Below are 12,465 nucleotides of genomic sequence, written 5' to 3'. Positions count from 1 at the left end.
TTATCAGCATCCTACACATTTTTATAGACTCAAAATTTCAATTTTTATCTCCCTTTTTCTTTCATTCATGGATTATGGAGGAGGGTGCTGCTTACTTTCAGATTGCTTAATGATTGCCCAAAATATCTGATATTATTGATTTCTAATTTGATTCCACTGTGATATGGGAATATATCTTTGAATGGTTTTGAGTCACTTAAAATGTATTTACTTTTGTTTTATGGCCCAGAATACAGTCTTTTGAAGCAACTATCTACACGATGCTCTTGAGAAATAATATGCACTCTATAGTTCTTTGAAAGCTCTATCAATACTAGGTTAAATTCATTGGTATCTATTAGTACTAGGTTAAATTCACTGGTATCCATCAGTACTAGGTTAAATTCATTGGTATTGATGGCCAAATCCTTTGTATTCTTAGACTTACTGTCTGTCTATTTATTCTTTCATTTATTGAGAAAGAATCCTTGAAATCCCCTCTCTGGGGCATCTGGGGGACCTCTATTTTGTGCAATACCAGTTTCATGTATTTTGAAGGTCTCATGTTAGGTACATACTAAGATTTTCCTCAGCCTTTTGATTAATTGGCCTCTTTGTCATTATAAGATGACCTCTGGCTCTTTTTATTGTTTACTTTTCTGATATTAATGTAATCATTCCAGGCTTATTTTAATTAATTCTTGCATAAGATTTTTTTCTTCATCTTTTTATTTGTGCCTTCATTCCAAATGTATTTCTTGAAGGCAGTAAGTAGATTGGCCTTGACTTTTAGTCTAATACAGCAACCTCTCCCTCTTAATTGAAATATATAGATTATTCAGATTTTATTTAAGTGGAATTTTATTTATCTGCAAAGAAAAACGAAATTATAAAATTTTCAGGAAGATGGATGAAACTAAAGACATTATATTATGTGAGGTAACCCATGCTCAGAAAGACAGACACTTTATGTTCTCTATCACATGCGGACCCTAGCCTCGAGCTGTTAAATATGCATATCCAAGTGCGAGAAAATATGGCTAAAGGCAAGGAAACTGAAAAGGGCCAGTGTGACTGGAAGAAAGGAGGCTGTAAGAGGATTGTAGGGAAAAGAATAGAGCAGAGTGGGATGGGGGAGTGCTAGGTGTGAGAGGGCAGAGTGGGATGGGGGAAACAGGGACAGAAGGGAGAGTAGGGGGAGAATCAACAAATATGAACTCTATAAAACCCCATGTGGGAATTTATTATTTTGTATACTAATTTTTAACTTTAAAAAAGTTAAATTGAGTATTGACATAGACTGTCATCTTGTTATTTGATTTCCTTTGTCTATTCTTTTTATCTTTTTATTTCTGCTTTCTTTTATGTAAATTGGATATTATTTGTAATTCCATTTTATTTACTTTGCTGGATTATTTGATACTATTGGTTTTCTTTCACTTCATTGGTCAAGGAGGATTTGTAGTGCATATCTTGAACTTATTAGTCTAGCTTCAAGAGGGATTATACCATTTCATAATTACATTGTATTATACTGTAATGCTGTGCTTCCGTTTTTCCTTTTCAACTTTAACACTGCTGTCACATGTTTTACCTATGTACGTGTTTTACCTATGTACATGTTTCAGACTGCACAATGCATGTTTATTGTTTTTATTTAAAATGACAAATTTGCTTTTAAAGTGTTTTAAGCAACAATGAAATGGTTGCCTGTCTTCATTTCTGGTGTTTCATCTTCATTTGTGTGATTTTTGCCATCTGGGTGTCCCTTGCTTCTGCCGAAGGGCCTCCTTTTTTAGTAGTCTGGGTCTCCTGATAGTGTGTCAGGTCAGCTTTCATAGGGCTGGAAAAACCTTATTTCACCCATACTTTTAAAGAACATCTTGGGATACAAAATTCTAGGTCTTACCTCTTAAAAGTTATCAGTCCTCTGATTTCTTGTTTGCCCTGTGTCTAAGGACAGCACATTCTTACCTATCATTTAATTTTGAAGCAATTTGATTATTCTGAAGCTTGAGATAATGGTTAATACTGCCTATTAGACAAGGTCTACACTCACCTAGCAGACTTACCTTTGGGCATGAAGGGTCATCCAGATTAGGTTAAGGGGGTGGAGGGGGGACCACTTTAACTGTGGTGGTACCAACCCCAAGGGATGGGGTCCTGGACTGAATAAAAGAAGGTTAACCAAGCACAAGCATTTTTCACGCTCTTCTTCCTGGCCAAAGATGCAATATGACCACAGCTCAGGCCATGACTTCTCCACCATGATGGATGGCACCCTCAAATTGTGACTCAAAACATACCCTTTCTCTTTTCAAGTTGCTTTTGTTTGGGTATTTTATCACAGCAACAGGAAAAGTAATTAATATACTTGGTTTGGTTTACTTCTTTCTCTTTTCAAGTTGCTTTTGTTTGGGTATTTTATCACAGCAACAGGAAAAGTAATTAATATACTTGGTTTGGTTTACTTCCTGGTATGTGGGTGTTGATGAGCCTCTTGGATCTGTAGATGTGGAGTTTTCCTTAGATTTGGGGAGACTGTTTCTCCTAACGTTCTTTCTGCCCCTGTCTCTTTTTCAGAGTTTCTAGTTACATATCTATCAGTTATCTGACTTTCTCCCATAACCCACCAAATCTCTGCTCATCTATTTAAAATGTTTTCTCATTGTGCCTCATTTTCAATATTTTTCCTGTCTTCACATTATTAACATTTTCTTCTGTAGTGCTTAATCCACAGTCAGCCCAAGCCCACAGATTCTTCATCTTGGTCATTAAAGTTTCCTTCTCCAGAAGTTATATTTGGGGATGTTTATGTCTTCTGTGTTTTACTGCGTGATCAGATGGAATAGCAATGCAGTTAATCTATTATGATGCCTTTCTGCTAGTTCTAATATCTGGGCCAGTTTTGATTGATTGATTGATTGATTGATGTACTTAAAGGGGTGTTTTTTTTAGGTCTGATAGTTTTTTCATGCTTTTTCATGTTAATTTTTTAATGGCTTATGAGATATTATGAATTCTACTTTGTTGAACAAGATATATTTCTATATTCTTGATATTTGGGGCACAATTAAGTTACTGAGAAGTAGTTTGATCTTTTTAGGTCATATTTTTTTTGGTTAGGTAGTGACAGAATAGCTCTTAATATGGAGATATTTTTTTTTTTCATACTGAGACAAGACCCTTCTAGGCATTATACAGTGCCACACGAATCCTGAGATTTGGTGTGGGGCCTCTGCCTCCCCTCGTGGGTTGTTGGCCACCGACCCATGAGAAGAAAGGGAGCAGAGGCAACTAATTGGGTCAGGACGGCCAGTGAGCACAACAGAAAAGACCTTCCAGGAGTCCGTTTCAGTGAGACAGCTCGTTTATTGAGTGGGGGTCAGGGAAAATATAGTGTGGAGGCAGCAGCCAAAGCTTCAGCTGATAGGTGCTCATAGTGTGCTTTATTTACATGTGGTAGCAGGATCCTATCATCTGGCTATAGGGCAATGCCTAATTATCATATAGAAAAAAACCTGGGGGCAGTTTTTATTTCAGGTAACTATGCCAAATGTCATGTTCTGAATAAGGTCAGGCATCCGTGCTTGGAGGCACTTTTCAGGTAAGTCAGGCAGGAAGCCCCTGCTGAGAAAGGAGCTGACCTTAACAGGAGGGTTCCCCAACATTTGGCAGTCTGGCTGATGGGAGCACATTACTTCTAGCTTGAGCACCAGGCCCTGCTACTTCTAATCTTTTTGGGTGATTACGAGACTGAGTGGTTCCCTCACTGGTACGCGCTGCCCAGTGCTCTGCTGAGTAGTTGAGTGGACCCCTTTGCAGACCTCCCTGGCACTCTCTCTGGGCAACTAAACTGGCTCTAGCTGCCTGTGCTTCTAAGAACTCTCAGGTCTACTAGCTTGCCAGTTCCTGCCCTGCGGCCTAGAAGCTGAAACCAGCAAGGCCGGAGCAGTCACCCAGCTTACTTCCTTTCTTCCTATGTGTCGGAGGCCAGTGCCTTTCACCATCAGATGTCCGTTTTCTTAGTTGAGTCATGTGATAGAGCCATCAGTCTGGTCCTTTATTACAACAAAACACAAACTCCCCTCCTTTATCTTAAAATTCTTTTCTAGAAATACTTCTAAAATAAAACACCAAACATAATAAATTTTTGTTCAGATTTCACAGGAAATATTTACCGATTTTTACTGTTATACAAAAGAGAAAAAGAGATACCATATATGGCACATGTGATGGCCAGATGAAGCACAGCCGCTCTCTTGACTAGTGGGGTGTATGTTGTTACCCACATAGCCTCTCTTTCAAATCTGACCCAAAATCCCACACAATTTTAGTTTTACAGAAAGATGGCAAAGATAGAACAGAGTCCCCATCTACCCAGACTCCGTTTTCTCTATATTTACATGGTATGATTCTCACAAGTGATGGACCAGTACTGACACATTATTACTAACCTAAGTCCATAGTTACTTGGGTTTCCTTAGTGTTAACTACCCTCTTTCTGTTCCAGAATCTAATCCAGGTTCCTGCATCAGTTAGTCATCATGTCTCCTTAGTTCTCCTTGGCTACAAAAATATCTCACACTGTCCTTGTTTCTACAGCTATGATGGTTTTGAGGAGCACTGGTGAGTAACTTGCAGAATGTCTCTGGTTTGTGGACAATGTTGGGTTTTGTCTGCTTTTGAAATCATGATGGGACTGGGCTTGTCTTATGGTGATGTGGGGAGGCTCCATCCTATTCAGGGCACATATCAACAGGACGTATCACTGTGGATGCTGACATCACTCACCTCTTAGGATGTCTTTGTCAGCTCTCTCTGCTATAGCTCTTTTTTTTTTTTTCTGTTTTCTTTGGACAGAAGTCACTAATGCAGCTCACATCTCAAAACTGTTTCCATAAGCTACTTGGAATTCTTCTACATGGATATTTTTTCTCTTCCACTCAGTTATTTATTCAGTCACTTACTTATATCAGTAGTGTATGAACTCATGGATATTTATGCTATACTTTGGGCAGATAATCCAACATTATTCTGTTGCTCAATATGGGACTCTTTTTGCTTCTGTGGCATGTATATTTATTGGTTGATTGAGCAAAAAATTGGTTGAGTGAGTGAGTGAGTGAGTGAATAAGTGAATGACTGGGTAATTGTGACACAAGGGTACCACTATCTAGGCTAGCTTTGCATTCACAATAGGATCCTGCTTCCACCTCTCAAATCCTGATAAAGACACGTGCCACAGTGGATTCCTATACTTTCTACTGCAATGAAGTGACTTAATAATTGTGCTCCCCAGTGCCTGGCTCTTGCACATTGATTGAAGCACTGAGGAAGGCACACAGTCTCCAAGAGGTGTGTTATGCAGAGAGTCTGAAAGAGACATCGGACAGCAAGCAAGCTACACACTAGGGAAGAAAGTGCCTCATGTAGTAAATATTTCTTGAAGAAAACAACAAACTAGAAAGATAAACTGAAAAAGGAACCCAAACCTTTCAAAGCAAACTTATAAATGGCTTCACAGGCCTTGGCCAAGATCTCCTCCTCCGGGGAGTTGAGCATCAACACCACGGTGGCTGCTTTCTTGCTTTCAATTGTTAGAGGCTCAAACTGAAAAGGAAAAAGGAAAATTATCAGCTTCATATATAATCTTTAAATGTCATATAAAAAGTGAATGGGGCTTGCAAGAAGGCTCAGTGGGTAAGATCACTGGCTGCTCTTGCAGAGGACCAAGGTTCAGTTTCCAGCACTCATATAGTGGCTAACAATTGTCTTAATTTCATTTCCAAGGGATCCAGCACCCTCTTCTGGTCATTGCATGCACGTGGTACACTTAAGCACATGCAGGCAAAGCACTCATACATATAAAATAAAAATATATAAATAAAAGTAAACATTGACCTAAAACTTGAAGAGACCATAATCTTGTAAAAGGATGTGGTCTCTGCCCAATGGGCGCACTGGAAAATTCTTATTCTTATTATTTTTTAAAATCACTGATAAAGAAATGACTATTAGCACAGATGACCTTGGAATTCCTAGAAAACTGTGGGAAGAGAAAAAGGTTTTTGAGTTATGGAAGCAGTTTCTCAATTTGTCTCAATTTGTCGCAGTGGGAAGTCACTGCAGTTGCTTTGTTAGATGGATGTGATGCACCTGCGAAAGTACCGACCAAGCATTTGTGTTTACATTGGAGGTTAAGTTAATATAGCAGCCACTGTTTAGGTGTTCTTGCTTCTTACTCTGTGTGTGTTTTATAGTAGATGGAATCCCACTGAAACTGGCCAAGAGCCCATGGAAAACTCACGATGCAGAGACCAGAAAGTTCAGTGCCTTGCCACAATGGGAGGAAGATCATCCCATACCTACCACCCCCTCCAAAGCTCAGGGACTTTTGCAGAAGAGGTTGAAGGAAAGAATGTAAGCACTGGAGGTGAAGTGTTAACTGGAAGTATCCTCTGATCACTATGTCAGCTAGATATAGTCACACCTCCTTCCCACACTCATCAAGAAGTCCAGGGGGGAGTCAGTTGCCCCTCCCACCTAATCAGTCGACCCAAGCTGCATGTGGGGGAGTGGCAAAGTATATATGAGCCGAGAACACCAAGAGGCACCTCTCTCAACATTTTGTGCTGCCATTGGGAGGTCACAGGATCTGTATTTGAGTATGGAATTTAAGGTGCAACCATAAATATGGGGCACCCACTCTTCTGTAAATAAACCCCTACCCTATGCTCTGTTAGCAAACCCAATAAGCTAGTTAGGATTTTTTAAAAAAAAAAAAAATCACTGATAGAGAAACAACTATCAGCACAGATGACCTTGAAATTCCTAGAGAACTGTGGGAAGAGAAAAAAGTTTTTAAGTTTCTCAATTTGTCTCAAACAAATTGCTTAAGCTCCTAGAATGTTAATTACTTTTTCTGTGTTCTAGGCATAACTGCACATGTCTGAAAGGACCAAGGACAGGCTCAGGAGCTTATTATGAAGAACTTGGCACATTATCTGGCCCATAGTAGATACTCCATAAAATAGTACATTTCACTATCGTTCCCAGTCAACACAAGCATCCTTGAGCACCTGCACGTTTGTGATACCCTTGTCTCGCCAGCCAGTGCTTCCATTTCAACCCCTGGACTCAATGTGAAAGCAGGAATCTCATATGTGAAACAACAATGACAAAACGGCAGGAAAAGGCATGTAACCAAACATGAACTGTGTGGCTGTGGAAAAGAAGGAACAGCGATACAGCACCGAAGAGATGCATGGGACTCTAGACCTGGTCATGCTGTGAGGCTGGGCAAAGAAAGCAGATACTACTGTTCATTCATGATCTGGCTTTTGTAAGATGGAGGAAAAGACAACATCAGGGAGGCTTTTGTTTGGGGAAATTGTAGTCAAAATAGCAGATGGTAAGACCTAGGCAGGATAAGTGAGGAAATGAGAGAGAATAGAAGCACATGCACCGGAGATTCGAATCAGAAGTGCTGCTTGTGGTGAAAGCAGGACTCCCTGAGTCTTCCATCTTGTGCTGCTTGGCTGCCAGGGAACCCCTGCCCCCCAGCCTGAATGCTGCCAGTCCAGTGCTAAAGAAGACTCCCCTCCTCCTCTTCCTTCTCTTCCCCCTCATCTTCCTCCTCTCCTCCTCCTCATTCTCTGTCTCTCTGTCTCTCTCTGTCTCTGTCTCTCTGTCTCTCTCTCTCTCTTTCTCCTTTCTTTCTTTCTTTCTTTCTTTCTTTCTTTCTTTCTTTCTTTCTTTCTTTCTTTCTCTCTCTCTCTCTCTCTCTCTCCCTCTCTCTCCCCAGAATAATAGCATAAGACAGGTGTGAATTCTGGCTAGGTCTACACAGTAAGACCTTATCTAAAAAATTTTAAAAAGTAGAAAAAATTCTTGTGTAGCTAAAAATGAGCAAGAACAGATCCATAACCCTAGGGGCTTTCTGTGGTCAAGGAGCAAACAATTCTTACGCTGTTCTTTTTGGACCTGCATTGAAGCACCCCACCACTCTTGGACACTGTTAAGCTTCAGGGGAAAATGACATTACCTAAGTTCCCGATCAACCACTTCGGATGGGCTCACTGAAGCCAGAATTCTATATTGCTCTTGGGGAAGCTTGATTTCTCCTCGCCTGAAAAATTGCTTCAGACCTTTTCATTAGCCTCAGGTGTTTCATAGCTCTACTTACTCCCCTTTCTTTCACCTTACACAGGAAAAATTCAGAGATAATGAAGTTATCAAATAGAATCTCCAACAACTTCCAACTTACAGATTAGAATGTGCCTGCCATTGCTTCTTTTCTTTCACTGCTAGAGAAAATGTTTTCCTACCATCTAAGGCCAATCCCTAACGTGTGCTTCAGGTTTTTAACCTATTCATTTTAACTCACTCATTTATTCAGGGAACACATATTTGACCTCTAATAAGTGCCAAACATCAGTAACAGAACATAAAGCAAGGAAACAGAGCCCTCATTCTCACACAGCTCACAGTCTGCTACATTACACCATTAATCACCCCTTGTCTCTCGTGAATGGTCTTCTTGCCCCAGCAAGCGAATCTTCCCATTACTTCTTCTGAATCCACTTCACAGAGGGCCAATTTAGATTCAGTACAATGCACCCATTTTAAGTGTTAAAGGTTTTGAGAAACATACACATGTATACAGCCAAATATGCCAAACAATACGCATGACTTGCATTGCCCCAAATATTCATTCTGTCTACGTGCTGTTGACTCTTCTGTCCATGCTGGTCCCAGGCAGCCAACAATGGGTGTTTTTCAATACTTGGTGTTTTTTAAAGATTTATTATTATTGTTTTGTATTTAGGTGTGTGTGTGTGTGTGTGTGTGTGTCTGTGTCTGTGTGTGTCTGTGTGTGTGTCTGTATCTGTGTTTGTGTCTGTATGTCTGTGGGTTATGTGTGGGTACCTACAGAGGCCAGTAGAGGGCAGCAGATCCTGGAGCTAGAATTATAGGCAGTTGTGAGTCATCTCACATGGGTGCTGGGAACTAAATTCATGTCCTCTGGAAGGGCAGCAAGTGCCCTTAACAGCTGAGCCATCTCTCAAGTCCTAATATGCTTAGTTTAGTTTGCCTAGGATTAAATATTAAGAAACTATTTGTATATGGCTTTTTTATCTGGCAGAATGAGACTCATCTATGCTGCCCTGTGGCAGTAGTTCATTCTCTATTGCTCAGCAGTAACAGCCCTACAATACTCCATGATACACTTACCCACTCACTGGTTACTTTTGCTATTTTTTTTTTTACTTAGCACACAAAGTTGCATTGTGACATTTTATATCTAGGCACACTGCACTTTTCTTATTTACCCTCATGGTCCTCTCTTCCTACCCCACAGCTCTCCTTCTGTTTCCGTATATTTCATCACTCTCTCATTCCCCTCCCTCTCCTCCTTTGGGCCACTTCTCATGTAGTTCCCTCTTTACTTTTATATCCTAATTTATGTTTATATCCTGCACTTACATATGCATATATTTCACTTTAGATTTCAGGTAAGAGAAAACATGAAATATTTGTCTTCCTAAGTCTGGCTTATTTTCACTCAACATGATCTCCAGTTCCATCCCTTTCCTGCCCACATACCATTCACTCTTTTTTATGGCTAAATAGACTTACATGTGTACATGCACCACATTTTATTTATTAATTCATCCATGTTTTGGAAACAATATATTCATATATATATATCCTCTTGTCTAGGACCTAAAAGCTGGCTCCACATCTAGGCTGTTATGAATCATGCAACAATAAACATGGTCTTGCAAATATCTCTGATGGGATGACTCAAAAACCTTTGGGTATTGCCTTAGTTTCCTTCCCTATTGCTGTGATAAATATTCTGACAAAAACAACTTAAGGGAGAAAGGGTATATTTCTAGTCTATCCTGGTGGAGAAGTCACTACAGCAGGATCTTGAAGCAGCTGGTCTTGTTATGTCTACAGTCACAAGAAGAAAATAACAAATGCATGCTTGTTAGTGCTCAGTTCACTTTTTCCATCTTACACAGTCCATGAGCCTCTGAGTAGGGAATAGAAACACTCACAGTGGGCAGGTTTCACACAGTGCATCAAGATCATCCCCCATCTCCCAGGTGCTTCTAGATTCTGTCAAGTTGACCACTGACACTAACCATCATAGGTCTACACCCCAGATCCACTCAACTGTTAATGGACCTTTGGATTGTTTCAATTTGGGAACATTATGAATAAATCTATAATGCACATTTTTAAAAATTATTTTATTTTTTATGTATATGAGTATATTGCCTATATGTGTGTAAGTGAACTGGTGTTGTGCAGTGCTGGTGGTGGCCAGAGAGTATGTTTGATCCCTGGAACTGGAGTTACAGGTGGTTGTTAGTCACCATCTAGGTGCCAGGAACTGAACCTGGGTCCTCTGAGTTCTCTTAACCACTGAGCCATCTCTCCAGTCCCTATAGTGCACATTGTTATATAAATCTTAGAAACAAATATTTTTGTTTTGCCTGAATGAACACCTAGGCATAGAATTTCTGGCTTCAGAGGCTAGGGAGGTGACTCAGTCAGTAAAACACAAGGACCTAAGTTCAATCCCCAGCATGTCATAAAATCTGGTACAACAGGGAGTGCCTTTTATCCTGGCCCTGGGGAGGCAGACACAGGATGATCCCTGGGGCTTGCTGGCCAGCAAGTCTAGTCAAATTAGTGAAGTGAGCTCTAGATTCATTGAGAGATCTGTTTTAAAATTTTTAAGGTAGAGAATGATTGAGTTTAACAACTGACACTGACTTCTGGCCTCCAAATACATAGGCATGCACCCGTACACACATGTGCCCATACACACAGAGAGGAACATACACACACTTACACAAGAATTACTGACTTGAAGGCAAATGTATTTATTCTTTCTTTTTCTTCCTTCCTTTTTATTTATTTTTTGACAAATGTGTTTATAGCATCACAAGAAAACACATTTTCCCAGACTAGATCTACCATCTTCGCATTCCCATCATCAATGTGCCTGTATCAAGCAGAGCATATCTTTGCTTCTTAGGACCATGTTCATTTATCTCTGCAATGTTTTATAGTTTTCAGCATATAGACATTGCTTTTGTTGTATTAAAATTAGTGTGTTTAACTACTTCATCTTTATATAACCCTTTCTCCGTATTTTAAATTTTTGTGTTAAGTGAGCAGCATTGAAGACAATTTTCTTCCTTTAAAAGTTATATCATTTATATCTAGTATAATTACTGATATGGTTCAGTTTTATTGACAGTTTTGCTATTTGTCTTCACATTCCCTAGTCTGTTCTCTTCTTTCTGTGTTTTTGTAGATAACTGAACTTCTTCAAGTTTCCTATTTTATTTCCTCTAATGACTTGTTGACTGTTTTCTAGTTGTGGGTCACAATTTCCTTTTTGCATAATAATTTTTATTGGGTACTTAACATTGTAAAAAACTATGTAGTTGAGTGTATAGATTTTTTTCTTGGTAATGGGGAAAGAGGAATCTTAAGAGATACAGAATTGCATTCTGGCAAGCACTTACCTTCTGAATCAGCCTGATCTATCTCAGGCCTGTTCTTAAATATTACCAAGGCAAATCTAGGTACACCTTTACCACAGGCAAGGTTACCCACAACGAAGGCATGATGTTTCTAGAGATTCTACTTAATAATGCTCTAGAAACTCAGTAAGGCTCTCTACTTTTATCAAAACTATGATTCCCAGGCCTGTGCGAGCTATAAATATTGTTCAGTTACAGCTTTCAGTAGCTCTTCATGTGTGTTCCGTGTGTTCCGTGTGTTCCATGTGTGTTCCATGCCATGTGCAGCTTTACTCTGATGGAATCAAGAGCCAGATTTTTTAAGCAATTTCTCTGTGATGGTCCCTTCTTTCTGGTCCTCCTTCTGTAGACTCCAACCAGATTTCAGTCAAATCTCTCCAGTCAAACCCTCATTTTGAAACAAAACGAAACTTTCTTTGGATACCATTCATCTTCAACTTCCCTTCCTTGTCACACTCAAAAACTTAATTATATGCTTACTTTTCTGTTTTTACCTTCTCACATGTGACTGCACATATCCTGTCTAAACCTTACCTCATCAACCCACCAAAGAAACACCCTGTAAGGCCACCATCAGTGGCCGGCCACCAGTCAGCTGCCCCTTACTACTTCTTAATAGTTTCATTTCAAGACAGGGTCTCACTATCTGGCCCTGGCTGGCCTGGAACTCACAGAGATCCACCTGCTTCTGCCTCTTCAGTGCTGGAATTGAAGATATGAGTCACCACGCCCAGCTCATTTTATTTTTGAGAAAAATAAAGAATAATAGTTAAAAGTTACAGAAGCTTGGAGTTTGTCAGGCTTACAGTTTTCTGGATAAAGTTTTTTTAATTTTTACTTATTTTCGTGTGTGTGTGTGTGTGTGTGTGTGTGTGTGTGTGTGTGTGTGTGTGTGTGAGTGTGACGCAGTGAG

General features: G+C 39.8%; 1 protein-coding gene across 1 annotated transcript in view; it reads right to left on the bottom strand.

Annotated features, from left to right (window-relative positions):
• The window catches only part of Armc3 (armadillo repeat containing 3), a 119,955-nt gene that overhangs the window by 97,130 nt on the left and 10,360 nt on the right, over positions 1-12,465 (bottom strand). Inside the window, exon 5 of the mRNA XM_008831769.2 lies at positions 5,475-5,592. Coding sequence (XP_008829991.1) covers positions 5,475-5,592 — 118 coding nt within the window. The remainder of the gene's footprint in view (positions 1-5,474; positions 5,593-12,465) is intronic.

Source organism: Nannospalax galili, unplaced genomic scaffold (genome assembly GCF_000622305.1).
Source record: "Nannospalax galili isolate Female #2095 unplaced genomic scaffold, S.galili_v1.0 scaffold14, whole genome shotgun sequence".
NCBI classification, from domain to species: Eukaryota; Metazoa; Chordata; class Mammalia; order Rodentia; family Spalacidae; genus Nannospalax; species Nannospalax galili.
The sequence above is the reverse complement of the archived record's forward strand: the minus strand, read 5'-3'. Positions and strand labels throughout refer to the sequence as shown.